This window comes from Aquila chrysaetos, chromosome 11 (assembly GCF_900496995.4).
Source record: "Aquila chrysaetos chrysaetos chromosome 11, bAquChr1.4, whole genome shotgun sequence".
Lineage (NCBI taxonomy): Eukaryota > Metazoa > Chordata > Aves > Accipitriformes > Accipitridae > Aquila > Aquila chrysaetos.
In genome coordinates this window covers 38,486,686-38,506,769 of record NC_044014.1, presented here as the reverse complement: position 1 = coordinate 38,506,769, position 20,084 = coordinate 38,486,686, and the positions used below count along the sequence as shown (strand labels likewise).

At 45.5% G+C, this 20,084-nt stretch overlaps 2 protein-coding genes across 6 annotated transcripts in view; one reads left to right on the top strand and one right to left on the bottom strand.

The window, feature by feature from the left end:
• The window catches only part of P4HA1 (prolyl 4-hydroxylase subunit alpha 1), a 38,051-nt gene extending 36,553 nt beyond the window's left edge, over positions 1-1,498 (bottom strand). For 3 of the 4 annotated variants that reach the window (XM_030029627.2, XM_030029626.2, XM_030029629.2), the window contains exon 1: positions 1,354-1,497. The gene's annotated coding sequence lies outside the window, so the exon portion shown is untranslated. Of the gene's footprint in view, positions 1-1,353 lie in introns of all 4 variants that reach the window. The other variant, XM_030029630.2, reaches the window with a different exon arrangement.
• On the top strand, positions 885-19,728 carry NUDT13 (nudix hydrolase 13). 2 transcript variants are annotated; one of them, XM_041127440.1, is made up of 12 exons: positions 885-1,325; positions 1,747-1,806; positions 4,586-4,732; positions 7,595-7,674; positions 9,224-9,335; positions 10,231-10,370; positions 11,022-11,129; positions 11,506-11,612; positions 12,527-12,652; positions 12,886-12,997; positions 13,632-13,786; positions 14,371-19,728. In XM_041127440.1, exons 5-12 carry the CDS (start codon positions 9,253-9,255, stop codon positions 14,563-14,565), a joined length of 1,026 nt encoding a protein of 341 aa, XP_040983374.1. In that variant the 5' UTR covers positions 885-1,325; positions 1,747-1,806; positions 4,586-4,732; positions 7,595-7,674; positions 9,224-9,252; the 3' UTR covers positions 14,566-19,728. The 2 variants fall into 2 exon arrangements, with proteins under 2 accessions (XP_040983374.1, XP_029885494.1); XM_030029634.2 differs by lacking the exon at positions 7,595-7,674.
• Positions 19,729-20,084: the final 356 nt, after the last annotated feature.

Genomic DNA, 20,084 nt, shown 5'->3' with positions numbered 1-20,084 from the left:
TGGTAAGACAGAGAACATCTCTTACCCCAAAAGCAGGCCTCCGCTTCCCAGACAAACTGGGAACTCATTACCTTTACCTTCCACCCCTGCCAGAGTACTGTATGCATGCTTAGCTGAATAGTCTCTGGCACTGTAAGAAGCTGCATTTAACATTTATCTGCTTCTTAAAACTGAGAGGTTCTTTCATTTACTAAACCCTTGAGCACCAAATCTTTTACATAACCAAAACAGGTGAACACTTGAGCACTCGAGCGCCTCTGCAATTCCTCTTACTGAATTCAGCAGAAAAAAAATGCATGAAACCATCCTTTTGATACCTTCTCTCTGTAACCCTGAAGTATCTTTCCTCTAAGAGCATCCAGCTTTTCAGAAGGAAGATTTACTCTAAGCATGTATGACATTTTTACTTTATCTTCATTCAACAGCATCCTCAAGAATCCATGTTGGGAGTTTTTCCTTCTAGCCAGGTTAGAGCCCATCGAGATACCTGCTCAAGGGCATAGCTTACTGCAAAGTTACATGCAAAATTTCACATAACGCAATTGGCTGAATCCAACCCAAAGTAGTAGAGAAAGAAGGAAATCAAGATAAGCCTCATTCCTCACGATGTAATTACTACACACAGCGTCCGTGGTTACAAACACGGTGTGTGACAACCAGCACAGCCCCTTCCGTGCTTACGGGAAGCAACTTTCCATCCATCCATCCATCCAAGCGCGAAATCGTTTCAGTGCCCGAGCGCTCTTCACCTCCCGAAGCAGCACAAACAAACGGGTCATCAGCAGCACCAGCCCCCGGTTGGAAAGACGCCGACCAGCCGGTTTCCCGGCGGGTGCCCTGCAGCCCCGGGAGGTGCCACGAAGCCGGCGTGGGACCCCACCTGCGCCGCGCACCCCCACAGGAGGGGGCGGGGATGTCCGAGCTGCTCGCGGCCACGTTTAAACGCCGGGCGCAGGGAACGGGCCGCACGGCTGCGGCTCCCGGGAGGAAGAAGAAGAAGAAGAGGAGGAGGAGGAGGAGGAGGCGGCGGAGGCGGCACTGTTTAGTCTACCAGCCGCGGGGAAGCCGGGCGGGCCGCCTCGGCCCTGCCTGCCGGCGCGACGGCGCCCTCCCGCCCCCCTCCGGAGGCTGCCGGCTCCCGTTACGTAACGGCCGTGAGGGCCGGGGCACCGGCCCCTCGTCGGGAAGGCCGGACGGCGGAGCGCTGCCACGTATCGCCCCCACCCCCGCCCACGTAACGGCCGCCGCGGCCTCCGGACCGGGACGTTCCCCTCAGGGCGCGCCGCGCCGCCTCGTCCCCCTGACCCACCCACACGCCGCCGCCGGTGAGAAGCGCGGGCGGTCGAGCCTCACCTGAGAGAAGGGGGGGGGGGGGGGCGGCGGCTGACAGGACGGGACGGGGCGCGGAGCGGACGGCGCCAGTAACGGCCAGCCGCGAGCTGCCCAGTGGCGTAACCGACCGCGCGCGCGGCGGGCCCCGCGGAGGCTTTTATAGGCGCCCAGGCCACGCCCCCACCCCGTCCCCCGTCCCGCGCGAGGCGGGGGGGGCGGGGCGGGCGGGCGCCCGACGCGCTACGTGAGCTCGGTCACAGCGGCGGCAGCCCCACTGCGCAGGCGCCGCCGTCCTCACTCCACGTGGGCGCCGGTCCTCGGGGTCCCCCCGCCCCCCCCGGAGAGCCCAGCGCTCGGCCCCCACCCACAAGGAAAACACCCCAAAACGCGTGGTTTTTTTTTTTTCTTTTTTAGCCACATAGGCGGAAAGAAATTAGTCGAAAATGGGAACCTCCGCCAGGACGATAAAAAACTGTGAGTAACATTAAGCCAAAAGTGGCATTTTGGCAGTAAAAGTTCCCAGAAAAGGCCCCCAAAATGCCCGGCACCTCGCCCTGCTGCCAGGGTGGCTGAGTCCCGCAGGCCCCCCCCGGCAACGTCCTCCTGCTCCCCTGAGGAGACGGGTTTTGCTGGAGGGCAGAGCCCGGAGCAGGCCCCCCGCTCCCGCCGCGGCCTCGCCAGCCCCAGCGAGGAGGGGTCGCTTCCACAGCCTCCGGCTGACGCTTCCCAAGAGACCTTCCAGTCGGCATTTGCTTTTTTGACCGCGACGGCACGTTGTCGGCGATTCATGTTGGATGCGCAATTCGGTGTCGTCTGCCCCGATTCTCGTTTCGGGAGCGAGCCAGCTCTCCTCCTCTCCTCGCAGCACAGCTAACGCTCACCGAGGGTCATCTTCGCTTACCTCCGACTATTTCTGTTGATAATTTTGATTCTAAACCAACTTTGCACCCCCTGCTCTCCAGCGAGCATCATCTGCTATATTTTACCACATACGTTCTGTTCCATCATCCAAGTCCTTGCTGGTAGCCAATACTTTCGCTAGTCTTCTGCAAAACCCAGGTGAAGATGGTTCCAGATTGACGGTACCCTCACCAAGTGCCTTTTCTGAAGCAGCCTCCCCTCCTGAGGCTTCCATCTGAACTTGGCTGACCCCAAAGGCATCTTGCAAGGCAGTATCAAAAGCTGTAGCACGAAGCGGATCACCTCTCATCCCTCTCCGGCACATGAGAGCTCTCGGCTATCACAGAAAGATGTTAAGCTGCTTGGATGTGTCTTTCTGCGACAGATCTATGCTGACCATTCTTTGTTTTCTAGGAGTTCATAAACAAACTAGTTATTTGTTCGTTGTACTTCCAGCATTTAAGTTAGAATTGGGGACATTCATAAGCAATTTTTCCATTCTTTTTAGACGTGGGCTTCAAATGAAGAATCGCCTCCTTACTAGCCTAGCCAGCCTGTGATCCTCCTTCTTGTAAGACACACATTTTTGGTCACCCCTAGCTGGAAAGCTTTCACAACGACAGTTAAAGAGTGCTGGCAAAGACGTAACGGGGGTCAAAATCCCCATCTAACGCACATTCTTTAGCAGGGCTACTTTCAACTGGCTTGAAGTCACCTAATTCCTAAGAGGTAACTGGAGGTTGCAGCATGATCTGTAACTAAGATTTCTTCCCTGTACCTAAACTGTTACCTCAGCTTCAGCTTCCTCAGCAATGTCTTTTGAAGAGCAAACATCACAACGTCAGGTGTTATGCCCCATTTTGGGGAAGACCACGAGATGTGACGTATCTCATATGAGAAACAAACAACAGCATTAAGTGAATTTAGTCAGTTCTTGTCCAGATGTGGACACAGATGTGTCCACACAGCCGACTACATCGCCAGTACTGCGAGCGCTGCTGCGCCAGAGCAGGAAGAAGGCCAGTTTTTAGTGGAACTATCCGTCAAAAAATAAGCCTTCCTTTCCTCTCGTTTTGGTCGTCTTCCAACAGAAATACAACTCCTACAACTAGCAGGAAACACTGGAATGATATCCAAGCTTCTAGCTGAGGCATCTAGTTAAAGCCCTATTATCCAAAGAGTCCATAATATCTAGCCAGAGATTTAACAGCAGCTTCTAGAGATTTGGCAAAACCTCACACACCGTAGAGGCATTCAGATTCTTTCTAGCGAGATTCACTGCCTTCTCAACATCTTTTGCACTATTCAGATATTTTTAGAAAGTAAGGCAGACAGTGGAGAACAACAAGTTTATTAGCATGTTTAGTAACGGGCTCGCTTGTACTGGCCAGCATGAGGCTGAAAGGAAAGAAATTTCTGCTAAAAGGAGCCCAGGATTTTGGCATCTACCAAGCAATCAAATCAAGAGTTGTTTCCAATAGTCATGGCATCATCTTGCTCCATGAATCTGTTTCTGCCCCTTATCGATACTTTCTGCCGGTTAAGTAGAGAGCACTTACTCATTTTCTCCTGCCTTCCTCAACTCCGGCATAGTCACTGATGTTCCAGTTGCATTAAAAGATTGTAAATTGCTCTATGCTGGACTTGTGCGTTATCACCCACTGTCAAATGCTGATGGGGTTGGGCAGCTTCAAGCAGGCCTTAGCAGAGCAATTTGTTACGTCAACACCTTGTTAAGAAGCACTTGCTATCGTTAAGAACAAGTGCAACAGGAACACTTCCTGAGGGAGAACCGCGGCAGAACAAGCGGCTTTCAGACTTTCTTTAGGATTTGCAGAGCCCTGTATTTTCTAGCAGAAACACTGACTCCTTTCTAGCAAGCACAAGCCTAACAAGATGCTTCCTTTTCTGAGCAATCCTGTAGAAGCACTCCATAGGCCCTAAGCTGAAGGATACTAAAAGAAAGGTCCATCTAAACCAAGAATGAAGCATGAGAGGCCTCATAAGAACACAACTGTAGTAGCTCACACCAAAGCTTCATTTAACCCGTGCTGCCTGGAGTACCGTCCCAGCCTCCAAACACTTTTAACTTAGGGATTTTCTCAGTCTGACATGGTCTGTCTATTTAGTAACCCTCAATGGAGTTCCCCATTAAGTATTTCTCCTGTCTTGAGCTAGAACTGTTTTGCATCCACAACATCCTCCACCTAGCAGTTGCGCCATCCCTTAGCCAGGGCGTGGAAAACCGCTTCCATTTGTTCACTGGGAACGCAGCTCCAGCTAGTTAGATTTGATTAACCAGGCTCCTGCATGGGATGAGAAAGCAAACAGTTGGTTCCTATCCCTTACACAGGCTGAAGTATCAGAGCCTACCTAGTTCCTGGCAGTGGCTGTGCTCCAAGTCTTTGATCATACTCATCCTCTTTGAACCTTTTCCTGTTTTTCACTATCCTTTTGGAGACGACGGGCCGTGACCTGCATACAGTGTTTGAAGACACAGGTGAGTCATCTTTGTATCATAACAAGTTAGCTCACAGTACTGCTTAGCTTTTTAAAGTGTATTAACAACTTAAGTTTACGCTCTGTAAAGGGATGAAGCCTCATATATTTTCACACACATTCATCAAACGGTGCTAGTCTGCTCCCAAAATGAAGTCATTACCTGTAGTCAAGAGGCTGGATCCTATCATCAGTTATTTTGTGCAGTGCAGCAGATCAGTGCTTGAGGATCTTCCCTAACCAACAGCAGCAGGGAGGGGAAAAGACAAAAAACACACATGCTACCCCAATAAGCTGAAATGAGCAAATCCTACTAAAATGTCATTCGGATGAAGTTAATGTGTCTTCACTACACCTGGGCAAGCATTAGGAGCACAGAATGTATTCAGCAGTACCAAATTAGACGGTTTCTTTCCTTCAAGGTCCCCGCCCTGAGTATGAGAAACTGTAGGAGTCTATCATATGCATAATATATACTACAAGTCTTAACTTTAGAGAAAAGCCAGATTTGGTTAGTTTGCATCTAAAATTTAATGATAGAGGGAAAGACTACTCATTAACTTTCTCTTTAAAGAAGTGGTTTGTCTTTCCTTGGGCTCTTCCTAAAAAAGAAATATTTTTTTACCAAGAGGTTTCTTGTGGCTTGACCGTAAGTTTTCAATGTGAGTTTGCTAGTTTTATGTATTTAAAGCAATTAACAGTTGTTTTGCAAGGGCCAGCTGTTAGCAATTCTAATGGTTGTTTCTGCTTATTGGGGGCAGCTGGAAAGACACAAAACAGATCAGCAAGAAAAAACAAGATTACTAGTATAACCATTATTAGCCTAGAATTACATTTTCCAGCCACTTCTTTGGCTTGAAAAATCTTTTACCAACTGCTAACACCGATATGAGTATTTTACAAACACAGATTTAAAAAAAAAAATCTTAGCAACATAGGACCAAAGATTTGCCTATTTTGCAATCTTGTCCATGTAAGAGATCACAAGGATTCATTCCCACTGCTTGTGTCCTCCTTGCCTGGTCCTTTTGTTTGCTCTTGTGCATCGGGAGAGTCTCAGGGATTCACTTCCTCTGGTGGCCTGCCAAAGCTCAAATTAGTAAGCTACAGGAAGCTGTCAGAGATGTATTTGCATGGCCAGGCCTTCACTTTGCTCACTGGGTTGTGTCTCAAATGGAGTACAGTATCTGCAGGGGACAAATAACAGTTTATAGATGCAATTCACACAACTCAGAGCCCAGCTCAAAAATACTTACAAAGAAGTAACTTGGTGCCGAAGTGACAACTGATATTTGTACTCCTTAAATTAAATAATTATGTGAATAAATGACAAGGAAGCCTCTGTTATTTTCAGAATCATCTCCCCTGCTTATATACTGTGGAAGTATTTAATTGGGTAATGTGCAATCACAAGCAGGTGTATGGACCCTTGGAGAAGGCACAAGGAATCTCTCACAAACTGCATAGCTTCCCACCAGTTAGATCAGTGACAGAAGTGACTCTAATCTTGTCTTCTCTGCATAGCTTCACACAGCACTGAGGCCAGGTATACACGATTGGGCTAATCCATGGTTTTTTTCAGCTGCATAGAGCAATGAGAGGCTACAGCACTGCACTACCTTCAAAGTAGTCTTCACACTGCAGCATAGTGCTCTGGCTTTTAATCCTTCATGTGGATAGGGGTGCATTTACCAAATGATGGATTGCTTTGGGCTAAAGAAGGTTGAGAGGCTGTCCCAAGCTTTGAGGTCCAAAATATCTTCCCCAACTGCTTCCCTCTAAAACCAGCTCTTCTTGCAAGATCCATTTCTGGGGGCACTTAGGGTCAATAAGTCCATTAGTTTGTTTTAACAGCAGGGTGGATACTTCCCTTAGAGATTATATTTCAATCCTTTATCTTATTAAGGGAAGATGTGTTTTGTCCATTAATCCAATTAGCCTAGTGGATTAATAAAATTGGGCTTGCTCTGTTTCAGGAAGCACACAAATAGCGGTCAAGCATAATTAAACCTGAACTTGTAAGTAATGCTGGTAACAAGAGTGCTATTTCCCTGCACATTCTATTTATTATTTTTACAAGCTATGCTCTCAAATTACATGACGTGAATTCTTGATTAGAATGTCTCAATTCATGACCAAAAAGCAAAAGGCTGCCCTGAAAACATTTACTTTCATATGTTTATAAAATTCTCTTTGTGCTAAATATAGGCAGGTAGGTTTCAGCCCAGAATAATGTTTTCAGTACTTGAGAGGAATCTGTTTGTTCAGTTACAAAGGCATGAAAATAATTTGTCATTATTCTGACATCTGTTTTGGCAAAGTGTGCTTTCTGATCAGAGCTATTCACTTACAAATTCAACTGTGGGTCTGGGTGCTTGAACACTGAACAGCTCCATCCTTTAGATATATACAGCTCTTGGCGTATTTTCCTGTTTGAGGGCATAATGGTCCTTAACTTTAAACGATGCTGTTATGTTACTGATACAAAAACCAGAGAAGCTCAGAAGAAAAAAAGAAAAAAGAAAAAAGAAAAAAGAGAAGGAAACTAACAGGAAGAGACTCGTCTGCTAAAAACAGCTCAAATTAACTGCAGTAGGATTGTTCTCATAGTAACTTCTGCTTGACAAAATACAGCATGTGGGTTTCTGATAGAATGAAGCAGGTGGGGGGGGGGGGGGGGGGGGGAGAGAGTTTACTCTCGGGCAGCCTCACTAACTCCAGAAGTTAATCAAAATCCGGAGCAGACAGTCAGCCATCTAGCTTTGCCAAGCAGCAGCCTGTGCAGAACTACATTTCCCAGCGCTCCCAGTGGGGGAAGAGCGACTGGGACCCAGTAAGAGAGCTGCTCTGCTGTTTGCTGTAGGAGCAGTGCTGCTTCTAACCGAGGTCAACGTGGACTCTCATAGCTGGAGACAGACACCACTCCCTTCTGCACAGAGCGCAGTAAGTGAGGAAAACGTGTGGGGAATGGCTGGCCTAGGTCCAAGTCCTGCCAGTTGTACAGCGTAGGTGAGGTTTACAGGCAAGACAGGGGAGTCTGGGCTGGCCTCCTGAGATCAAGTTTTTACTGTCTCCACCTCTGCGTTTTCAATAATCCTAACCAAAATCTGGCACTGTGGTTCCCAGGAAGGAAGGAAGGGTTAAGCGCCTGCAGATGTTGCATTTCATTCCATGTTGCAGGTACAAGCTATTCCTCTTGTTCCCACCCCCGTCACATTCTGCTGCTCATTCCAGAGCAAAGTGCAGAACTTGTCTATTCAGTGCCGGCTGCTGTGCTGGAGATTTTCACACACTAGTCTATATGAGACGTGGGGGTGGAGAAGCGACGGACACGTAATCATCACACCACAAAATTGTTTCAGACACGGTCTCTGCGACAGTCGCCGTCCTCGCGCGCGTCTGCCTGAGCCTGCTGGCAGCGTGCCGAGTTCCCACTGCTGTGGCTGAAGCACCGAGCAGGGACGCTGATGTTCGCCCCGGCAGCTGCCACAGTGGGCTTGGCTCCCCTCTATCCCCAGGGATCATCCCGGTGAAGACCACCCTCAGCTGAGACACTGGGAAAGAGGAATCCAGAGCAGAGATGTCAGAAGCCGCAAGGCAAAGCCTCCACGCCGCTCGCTACAGAAACTGCCTCCTCGTAGAGATAGGAGCCTCTACTCAGGCTTGGGAGCCATCACTGACCTTTACCAAGAGGAAGGACTCTCAGACTCTTCTTTGGCACTGCTTACATGTCTGTAAATTGAAGCAAACATTAACTCCCTCCTTAAAGGGCTTCGAGTTCTGTGGCTGAAAAGTGAAATATTCAAAATAATTGTTAAGGATTGTGAATCACAGATAATTTTTGTTTCAGATGAAGGCTAGAGATGGTAGCATTTCTGGCTATTTTCTGACATCCTGAAGCTGAGTTCAAACTGCAGTCTCTGACTGCCTGAGCTGAAAATGTGGTAGGATCCTTTGGCACAAAAAACATTCATGGCTGGAGGTGATCCAATTCAGCTGCAACTGCTGTCTCTCGTCTAACTCGGGGAATTCTCTTCCGCAGCTGATATTTTGTCTTTCATTCTCTTCTGGCATCAGTGCCTTTCCCACAGATCTACTGTGTGCTGCAATAGGATGTTCAATTGCATCAAGGCCGTTACAACAGTGTAGGAAACAAACGAGAGCAGCCACTGTCACTGCTCTTTTCCCCAGGGATACAGGAGTTTAGGGCAGGAACATTTAATCTAGTCTTATAGCAATGTCTGTAAGACCTGTGCACACTCAACAGATGGAAACAAACTGAGGTATCTTTAAATAGTCTTAAAAATTGCCTGAAACTGGGTTTGATGTGTGACTAGAGACTAAGGCCAAAGTGATAATTTTAGAAAGCAGATGCCAGCATTCTGCAGACTCTGTGAGAGGGAGATTTCTGGTGGCAGTGGGTTATTGCACCTTTTAAATCAAACTTAACTTTGTAGGGCCGCTGCTTTATATTCTATGCTTCTCTTTTTAGGCAGAGACGGCTACCTGTAGGTGTCGGTTATGGCTGCGATTTATCAAGCAGTGTATAGAAGAGCTTCCTCTCTCTTCTGCAGGTTACACTCTACCTATGTTAGAAAAATGAGGTAAGTTCTCATCTGATTCTTGTGTACAGTGAGAAGACCAGAGTTTGGCACTCTTGTGTCCACCGTCACAAGCAGCCCTACCTAAATCTAACCCAGGGTTTAATCTTTTAACAGTTCAGCAATAATATAGTAATGTTATGCGAGCTATTAACAGTCAAAATCTCTCCGCTCCCTTCACCACTGATAAGAACTGGTTCTCTCAGGCTGAAGCTCTGTTAATGAATGCCTATGCTTGCTGTCCTAGCTAAAGATCTCTTAAAATACAAGGCAGACTTGAAGTGATGCTGGTCACCTCCTTTTAAATACTACTTCAAACAGTCTGAAAGAAGCACATCCTGACACCTTTTTCCAATGACTGCTTTTCCTAACACAGGCCCCGGCCAGCAGGGCCCTAAGACTTCAGCTGGGTCTTTACGCCTCACGTCAGTGTGACAGGTAGAACATACCCTGCAGTAATGCATGTAGCCTGATGGGAAGCGTATTCAACATCTGAACTGCTCAGTAGCCTTGCCGAACAGGACTTGGAGCCACCCAGATTGGAGGGTTAAAAGGAAAGATCAAGGTTTCCTGCACACAAATGATCATGTCTATAAAGCAGACCTCTTGGATTAAGAGACTGGGTTACTGATCTTCTCAGATGTCCAAGACATGAAGCTGCTTGTGTGGTAGTAAGTATTGCAATATTTTCTGCCACACAGCACCTTCACTAGAGGCTGCAGCCCACCAAAGAGTAGACTCAGCTGTTGACAACTCTAGAAGCGTGTGGAATACATAAAATCTCTACTGTCCATTCAGCGCCCCTGCTCTGTGCAACATAAATGCATCCAAATAAGTGTAACACAGGTAATCTCAACATGATCTTGAATTCATCTTCCCAATTCTTTTCTTACTGCAGATACTTAAATGAGCTAAAGGAAGATGATAGCCTTTGTAGACAAGCCCAGACCTCAGGAGCTTTCTACCTCTTTCACAATCTCTCCCCCTTCCTGCAGCAAGTTGGGGAGAAATATTTGGTACCACAGCTCAGTGCAGCAGGTAAGCAGGTGTCCAGAAAGAAACACCTCCTGGATCACACAGCTGAAATGATACAGAGTCATTTGCAATAAGCAACCTCTTACATGGGGGCTGAAAATCTATCAAGCTGTGCAGGAACATCCTGCTATAAGTAGCACGCTATTTGTTAACAACCAAAGACTATTTAGAGCGAAAACCTTGGCATGCAGACACAAGTTCATGCTCTTCACACACATACGGTACCAACGTATACCTGATCTGCTTTGAGATGATCAGTGTTAAACATTTGGGACCATGCCTTTTGATGAGAAAGGGCTGGCAGGAAAACAAGCAATGTCTAACCAACAAAGGTTATTTGGCATTACATAGGAAAAGTTTTCTTTGAGAGAAAGGTATTAGCTGGTGTAGGACAGAAACAGAATGGACGGCTGCTCCCCAAGCATTACAACATTTGCATCTGTAGCTTCACATGGTCAACACTTCCAACAGCTAGAAGGAAAGCCAGACTTTCAGTCTCCATCCAGGTGGGACTGCTTGTCTGGTCCCCTCTCTCACATGGGCACCCTGCCTTAAGCCAAGACTGCGTGTGCTTTGAAGATGCAGAGAGAGCATCATGGTTGTATGAATTTGCTTTCATCACAGGTTTTTCTTCCTCTTTCCCTTGCTGTTTAGAGATGAAAAGGATCCTGGAGAAATTCAAAGAGACTGAACAGTGGATAGAGAAGTCGGTGCTGATTGGTTGTTCAGATGAGCACGTACCACACTTTGCCCTGGATTTAGGTTGGATGACTCCTCTTCCATCTCTGTCAGCATCATGTTTGATGCACTGAGATGAAGATGCTGCGTAGGCAGCATCGTTAGTCGTTGCTGGGTGAACATTTACTGCCAAAGAGGACTCGGTTGAGTCTCTGTGGGAGCTGTTGTGAGCATAGCGGGTCAGAGCCACAGAACTGCATTGCTGTTCCTGTGCGTGTGTTAGTAAAGGTGGGCTGTTGGCAGGTCACTTAACATTTGGGAATGTCACCACTGATGTGATATCACTTCCATGGGAACTTCCAGAAATTGTATACCGGAACAATGAAGGGCGTAAAGTTGGGACAATAACTGCAATTTACTAGATCAAAGATTTTTTTGTTGTTGTTGTTTTTTTAAACAGGAGCCTTGGAGAAATCAGTCATTGAGTCTGAACTCAAGGGATCATTTACTGACTTACGGAAAGCTCTCTTCGTAGTGGATGGGAAGGATTCTCCTTTGCTGGCTTCGGTATTGTACAGGATTTTTTACTTTAAGAAGTTGCGACTTCTAACATCTAACATGTGTCCCATATTGATTTATGATTTAATATGTATTGTGGAAGTACTTACTGTACACTTTCATTGACCTAGTACAAACACACTATAAATTACAAACACACTATAAATTACAGCAGTTTTCCCAAATTTGCAATCCCAAGAGCAAGCTGCAACAGAAACAGACAAGTGGCTTAAAAATGACCGCAGTAATTAGCCATTTAGCATCAACCTGCTGTATGTCCAGTGTGAAACATAGTGATCTTATCAGTAGTCACAGCAATCCCAGTTTGTCCTCATCTTAATAACTATCAGGCACTAGTTTTCTATCAGGCAAACTGAATTCCATGAATGAACTTACAGATCTTCTCTCAGAGCTACTCTTTTAAAACTACTCACTTACAAGCTGTTCCTCTGCAGATGCCCTATGTTTGGAAGCCCTAAGAAAAGACCTGTGTGTGAAAATCAGCTGTCCTGACCCATAAGTAGAAATAGCTGATGTTTCCTCTCCTGCTCTATAATGTTTGTGGTGCTTGGTCTATTTTTCAAGAAGGTATTTGAGGTTGGAGGCTCTTTAGAATAGTTCATTTCCCATTACTACTCCCACTATATTCCAATAAAGAAGAACTCTTCCCCACCTCGCCCAAACATGCTCAAATTTGGATGCTAAAGCAAGAAGCATGAAACATCAACTGCAGAATCTGCCATTTTTCAAACCAGTGCCCATACTTAGTTTACCTTTCTGAGGCTTCCAAACATAATCAGAGTTTATCCACATGACTGCATGCTGGGGAGAAGACAGCAACGTATCATTCAGGGAGACTGCTCCGAATCATTTCTTTCACCCACGTATAAATAAGATTTGTGTTTCTCTCTTGGTGTTCACAGGCCCAGTCCCTTCTTCGGTGGCACGATTCCCACCAGTATTGTAGCAAAACTGGGCAGCCCACTCAGAAAAATATAGCTGGCAGCAAGCGTGTCTGCCATGCCAGCGGAATAATTTACTATCCACAGGTGAGCACATGAACAGCAAAGGTAAGCAACACAGGGTCTCTGTGGCAACAAGCCAATGCTGCTGGGTTGCACGGAGGGGAACCTATAAAAGGCAGCAGGAGTGCTTTGGGTGTAGTTGGGTACTTTTTCTGTAGTGTTCATCTAGTTGACCCCCAGTTGGCTAGGAAAAGCAACAATTTGCAGTTACTTGTTTGGTCTGAACTCCTTGCTTTGCTTTTTGATGCATTTGCTAGATGTCTCCAGCAGTTATCACCCTGGTGTCTGATGGGAGCCGGTGCCTCCTCGCACGACAGCCCTCATTTCCCCAGGGGATGTACAGCAGTCTGTCAGGCTTCTGTGACTTGGGTAAGGCAATCTCTGACCCAGCGTGGTGGCCTCAGACATGCAGGGTGTGGGGGCAGAATGGGGGGGACATCAAGCCTGTTCACAGATGAGGATGGAAACATAGACGGTATCAGGGAAAAACATAGTGGATCTAAATAGATCGGTGTTGCCATTCAGACAGAATTCAAAATAGCTGAATGTATCTGAAGCGAATGGGAATTCGGGGTATATAGCAGTTGCTCTAGTCCCTGATGGTAAATACAAGTATAAGACTCCGCAGGTTAGAACCCTGGATACTTTTTTAGTCCATTTTGTGTCTAGTGCAGTCTGGCTCAGAAGAAAAACTACAGACCTCTTGTTACAGGAGGGACGATAGCTTAAAAAGGGAAATGATGGAGAGAGGCAGCATTGTTCTGTCCACCAGCTGTATATAGAGAAAGCTAAAAATGTCTCTGATGCCTCTGTTTAAGGAAGGTAAGCATTGTTGATGAATTTAATTGAGCATCCTGCCGACAAGCGTTTCCAGGTCAGCACAGAGCTCCTGCGTGTGTGGTCAGGGCTGGAACACCTCAGAAATGAGTGTGCCTACATTTTCTTTGCCACGGTTTGCTGCCCTGAGGCCAGGCCATCCTTACCTAACTTTGGTTGCTTGTAGGTGAAAACGTGGAGGAGACAGTCCGGCGAGAGGTGGCAGAAGAGGTGGGCCTGGAGGTGGAGTCACTCTGGTACTCAGCTTCTCAGCATTGGCCCTTTCCCAGCAGCTGCTTAATAATAGCTTGTCATGCGATGGTGAGAGCACAGCAGGCTGAGGTGAGCAGACTCGGGTTTCCCTGAGGCATTTCGCTGCCCTCCTTATGTAGCAAAATCTCGTTCAGTCCACAGTCATTTAGTTTGGAGAGCATCAGATCCTCTCTAAATGCAGTTCTCTATCGGCTTTCTCTACAAGTGAAGAAAAAACTTCAAAATAATCGTATCTTCTGTTGCAATGTGCCAGATTTTGCACAGGTCACTGTATATATACAAGCCCAGAGCCCAACACCCCTATATTTTTTTCCTCTGAACTTTGCAGAGGAGGTGCTCTCTGGTATTAATATCGTACTTGCCACAGAACATGCAGATTCTGCCATGTTAATTACTGTGCTCAGCCACTGGTACTTTGCAGGCCAGTGCTGTTATAGAATAGGGCTACCTGATTTGTGACTTCCCTAAGGAAACCAAGACAACAAAGCACTGGTGGATAGTAATGTCCTTTCCTGTATTGGCGTCAGCACTTAATGCAGGCATGGATAAAGCACTGTGGGCATTCTAGCATAGAATCTTTGCGGTTACAAGAACAAGCCAGGTACCACTGCCCACATTTAAATCTTATTTAAGGAACTCTCAATTCTTTCCAGATCAGTATGAACAGCCTGGAACTAGAGGAAGCCCGTTGGTTTGCTCTGGAGGAAATCGTGGAGGGTCTCAAGAGAGAGCCTGGATCTTCAAAGCAAGATGACGGTAGTTTTTTACCCTGGTTTCCTCCCAAACAGACCATTGCTCACCAGCTGATTTGTGAGTGGGTTAAGCAGCAAACTTCACAGCCGGCTTAGGCATGACTTCATCAAGTCTGCGATTCTACCAGAACTACAAAAGCTCGATACAAAAGCTTCCAAAGTTACTGAAGGCCAAAGTCTGCGGTACAGTGAGGATAGCACCAGGCTGATGGCAGCTTTACACTCAGACACATAGACCTACAAAGCCACTTCTAAACTTATCATCCTCAGACAACTCCATGTACAGTGGATCACCTTTGAGATCCCATGACTTGCAGTAAATGTACAATAAAATTCTTAGTTCCAAAACATCAAACTTACTGGGACCAGCTGCTGCTGTTGCCCAGCAAGCAACCGAACAGTGAGCCCCTGGCACCTACGTCCCATTTTCCTCCATTTTATCCACCTTGGATGGATTTCAAATGCACAATTTTTACAGAAAAAAAAATAAAGGGACAGTGATGCCTTTCAGTGTTCACACTTATATGGATCTGGAAGAACTATAAAAAAAAAAAATGGAAAAAAACCCCACTGCCTGTACGCTCTCTGCTTCTTCTGTTCCCCTTCCCATTCAATCTTCCAGTTTCATGTAAAACATCCTATTTTTTTTTTTTGCAAATGTTAAGTGGGCTCCTACTTTGTTGAGATACCTGAGCAACTAAAAATATCTCTAGAGGCACCATTTTCCCCACCAGTAAGACAGTGTTACTTCCATCCCAAGGAAGAGAGAACAGAGCTATCTAGTGTTAGAGAGTGGAAGAGCAAAACCTACATATAAGCATATTAGAAGAACCCAGATAATGCAAAGGTGAGAGGAACTGCTGCAAGGACTGCACTTCTGACAGAGAAAAATCCTGAGAGGCACAATGCCTCTTACCGTGTGCCAAAAGTCTTGCCTGGAGAGCTGGTCTTGTTTTACTGAAGAAATGGTATCACTTCTCTAGAGGGAGAGTGACAAAGAGACAGTCTGGGCAAGGAAAGCTTAGTAAAAGAGACAGATGGAAGGATGTTCAATCTCCTGCTGATTCAGGCCGACAGTCCTTTCTGCCTACTTGGTCAGAGTTCAAATGCCAAGACTGTAAAGCCGTCAGTACAGATACTTGAAGGGAGAACAGGAATGTATCGACTGCCACCATTAGGATTCACTGTAGGTGAAAAAGCAGTGGTAAAAATCTGGAGTCATGACACCTAAGCAGTAAGTAAAAAAAGGCAGCTTTCTCACACTGTTGAGACATGCTTTGTTTCCTCAGAGTTAATTTTACTTTAGGAGGTTGGGAGGGGATTCTTTCAGGCCATGGCGGCATGTGCAAACACCTCTCCCACCCCCACTAACTCTCAGTCAATAAAACCCATGAGCCGGAGCATGCCTTATCAAGTTTGTGAACTTGTCTGACCTGTCAGTCATCCTGGTAAGAATGTGCTCTGGTACAGCTAAGGGCATTGCTTCCTCCCCTCCAGCCCAGCCAGACACACCACAGGAGCCCACACACCACTGAACTAACCTGCAACACTCCTGCATCCAGTTTCCTTTGAAACATGTCTCACTGCCCCTCTTTGTAGTAGTTCGTCCTGCTTTCACTCCAATCACACCATTTTAATTCCCCAGCATTTACCTCTTCCTCTCTCATCTCTGGAATCTGCCATTTTCATTTTCAGCCTCACCCCCTTCTTCCCCTTCTCTGCAGTAGAAGATATTGAACAGTTAGATACCCGCCAGCAAGATGTTGCTGCTTCTCATCCTCTTTCCTAGTTCTCCTTAATGCCTTCCCAGCTCACCCTTATGTAGTTCATTAATGGGGCCCGAGCTTGCTTCCAGTGTACAACATCTAGCTCGATGTACTTAGTACTATTTAATATCCACACAAGATCTGTTCTCCCAGTGGCAGAAAAAGGACTAAGAAGTAAAAGCAGCAAAAGGTAGTACCTATGAGTGAAAGGAGGAATGGCTGTGTGATTTCTGCAGTAATCTGAGCTTTCTGTGTTTTGTTTTTGTACTTCTACAGTACATATTTGCAGTGTATATGTCTGTCAAACCAGCTGCAGTGTGATCAGATTCAACATAGGAGAAAACTCACCTGTGTTTGGGAAACACTGGGTTACCCTGCTTATCAAATTATGTTTTTTAATGTCAAAATGCAGGCTATCAGTGAGCTCTAACTGAAAGTAGACTGACACCAGCTCCTCCTGAACTGTCCCTTCTACATTGCTGATACAGACCTGTCTTGGTAGGGTGTCCCTTTGGGGTGATGTGGGCACCACAGCAGAAGGCAGGCTGGTCACAGGAGGTGCAATCGTTACTGCTGTCCCCTTGCTCAATTCTGGTGGGCCAGACACTGCCCAGGCTGAAGCTGCTAGATATCCACAGGCTTCAGGGCAACACTTAAGAGTCACAGTTTGCCTAATACTCTGACTATACCAGGCTTTTTCAGATTGCATTAGTTACTGCCTGTTTTCTACAAGAAGAAAGTTAGAGGAAAAGCAAAGCTATTTTCTCATTTGTTTGCTTCTGTGACTCATCTTTTAAAACACAGTTTTAAACGTCTGCATGTTCCTTTTAATTATCAATAAGTCTTTTCAATCTACTCAAATACTTTATTTTGGTAGAGCGAGAACAATGACAAGGCAATATTCTCATCACGTTTTTGAAGAGCCTTAAATTTTAAGCTTAATTGTTTTATAAAATCCTTAATCCCTACCCTTCTGACATAGGTATGAAACAATAATGGTGGCCTCTGTTCCTGATGTTAAGAAAGCAGGAATGATTATAGGCGATACACAGCTATGAACAGGACAGAAAAACAAGATGAGAGACATTGTTCTCTCTTGCATATGCCTCAGAAACCTCGCTGAAGCCTGAATAATACTCATTGCACTCAAGACAGAACATGCTCCACAAAGGCAGGTGACCTGGAAAAAGAAAGAGGCAATTCCTCTGAAGATGCTTCTTCAACAAAACACAGCAGGGCTTTCCCATATAAAAGATATCAGGCAGGCAAAATGGACGTAGCAACATATTTCTCTCAAAACCACATCCGTTAAATGAATCCTCTTTGGGGACACTTGGCTTGTATAAATCACTGAGACTCCACTGCTTTCAGAGACTGCAAGGACTTGGGACTTAGAGCAAGACCTACCACTGAAAAGCAGTCAGCCTGTGGCATTACAACCCGGTTGTTTATAAGTATTACCAGTCAGCAGGATACATGGGCAGCTATAAAATAATAATGTTCGTCTGATTAATTTGAAATAGCTTTTTGGAGAGCAATGCAGACAGGTTCAGAGCAGCATTCCACCTACCTACCAAAAGCAGCAGGGCATAAAAGTTACGTTTATCTCCAACAGGTGCCAGCAGAGAATGAGATTAACCAAACCAAATGATACAACTTGTCTATCTCTGACTGAGGAAGCTCAGAAAAATCTTACCTGGAAATGGTGTGGATTGGTAATTCACTTACCACATGCTCTCCCATCACCTTGGGCTGCTCTGCTGCTGTATGGAAAGGTCGCATTTTCCTACCCAGAGGGGTGCTCATCCATTGTGAATGGCAGAAAGTTTGACTTCAGCATTACAGGTCAAGGAGGAAGCTCTTACATCAAGAAATTACTTCACCTTAAAACATGCTCTGAGGCATGGTGGACACGTGCTGAATCTGATGTTTAGCCTGAGAGGACACGAGCACTTAATGGAATGCCCTGACAACATGACTGTGTTAAAGTCATTTTTCAGGTAATCATTTTTCAAGTAACCATGAGCAGTTCAACTCTGGCAGCTGCAAGGGACAGGTCATCAGAACAACTTGTAATTACACAAATAAAATTCCTGTGCTTCAGTCTGAAGCACTACTGCAATGAATTCAGCAGCCCCAGCCTTCAGCTCTCATTTGAAACTTGTTCACTTTTCAACTTAGCAACAGATGGCAAGCAGCTGTGTAAGGGAAAAAATATTGCCAGATGTCATTCATGCAACAATGCATACACCTGGGAGTGACTGAGCACCACCAAAACTACTTCTGTTAAAAAAAAAGAGGCCAGGTTGCCAATCTGGAAATGGTGTGACTTGCATTTTCTTTAAGACCCATCAGTGGTATTTTGTAGACAACCAGGTGCACTCACTCAGTGATGTCCAGAATCATCATTACATGGAGAAACTGAAGCTGGCATCAGCTGTCACAAACACGTCACAAACATAGGAGCAGAAACACAAAGCCTCCCCAGCTCCCTCACAGGGAGAGCAGTATTGGCACAGGAACAGAAGATGCTGACACAACACCCTTCTCCACTGGTCCCTATGCTCAACTGTATATAGCATCTTTTTCTATAGCATTCTCCACAAAACTTCACATCTAAAGAAAATACAGCTACAGAGATAAATAACAGAAGTTAGAAGGCAAGGCAAGGAAGAGATATTTTTCAATAAGAATTGAAGTGATTGGGGGAAAAGAGTGATACACGGTAAGGTCATTCTAACTATTAGTGGAAATAATGCAAATGGACACAGAAGATTTATTAGTATATTAATAGAAGCAGAAAAAGAAGAAAGATGAGGTTTGGGCTAGGGACAGAAGCAAATGCATACATCACTTTTATTAATAAGTCTAAGAATCTCAACAAGGTCTTTTAAGGAATAGGAAGCTGAAAATTCATAAATGGTAAAGGTGGACACTGCAGTCAGGGTGCTAATTAAATGTATGTTGGACGAGGACAAGAGCAGCTATGCAGCTTTACCTATGAAACATTGTTGACCGGTTTGTTTAACAGGAATACAGCAAAAGCAAATAGATACTGCACAAAATTCAGTAACTGTGATCTGTCTGAACAATGAAAACCTGGGAAGCTTTTATTAGTGAAAGAAAATATGTCTACAGTCACAAGGTGTACATAGTAATGATCTGAGGAAATACGATAGTTAAATATGGCTGCTGTTAGTATGCAACGTGGAGAATGCCTCTATTAAACTAGATTATATTCCAGCACTAACTGTACGGCCTTATAACTGCAGGTAAGGTTAATAACCCTCACCAATTTAAAAAAAAAAAAAAAAAAAAGATTTGGTCTGAACTAATTTAGATTAACATCACTGCAGTCATTGGATATCATTACTCCTTTTTCCCCATCAAATTATAAAGTCTTTACTGGAAATACCTCATTTTCTCCCTCCTACCTGCAACACTGGTCAAGTCACTACGTATTTTTTTCTGAATAAACTGAGCTTTACCTTCACATTAGCTTTCCTATTCACTTCCCATCCTTGTATGCTTGCAAAATTGTGAATATTCATCTGGGAGTGCTGACCCACTTAAGTACAGGCTCTATTCCAAACAGCAACCCACACTTCACACAGGAGTAACACACAATGTGATATTCTTCTCCCTCCCTTAATTACTTTGCTTCTTAGCTACAGTTTCACACCAGAAACCTGTGAATTGTTCATGACACCCTTTTCCATGACACTGCACTCCACAAGACAGTGTCCTAGCCTGGAAGCATAGCCAGCACGTATCCCAACATCTGCCTGTTGTTTCTATCCTATTTCAACAGGACAGGTTGTTACTGTATGTTACTGTAAGAATTCAACC

Coding starts and splice junctions, on each gene's coding strand:
- NUDT13 (XM_030029634.2), top strand. CDS start 9,253: ATGGCTGCGATTTATCAAGCAGTGTATAGAAGAGCTTCCTCTCTCTTC. Junction 10,371..11,021: donor ACCACAGCTCAGTGCAGCAG/GTAAGCAGGTGT, acceptor CTTGCTGTTTAG/AGATGAAAAGGATCCTGGAG. Junction 13,787..14,370: donor TGAGAGCACAGCAGGCTGAG/GTGAGCAGACTC, acceptor AATTCTTTCCAG/ATCAGTATGAACAGCCTGGA.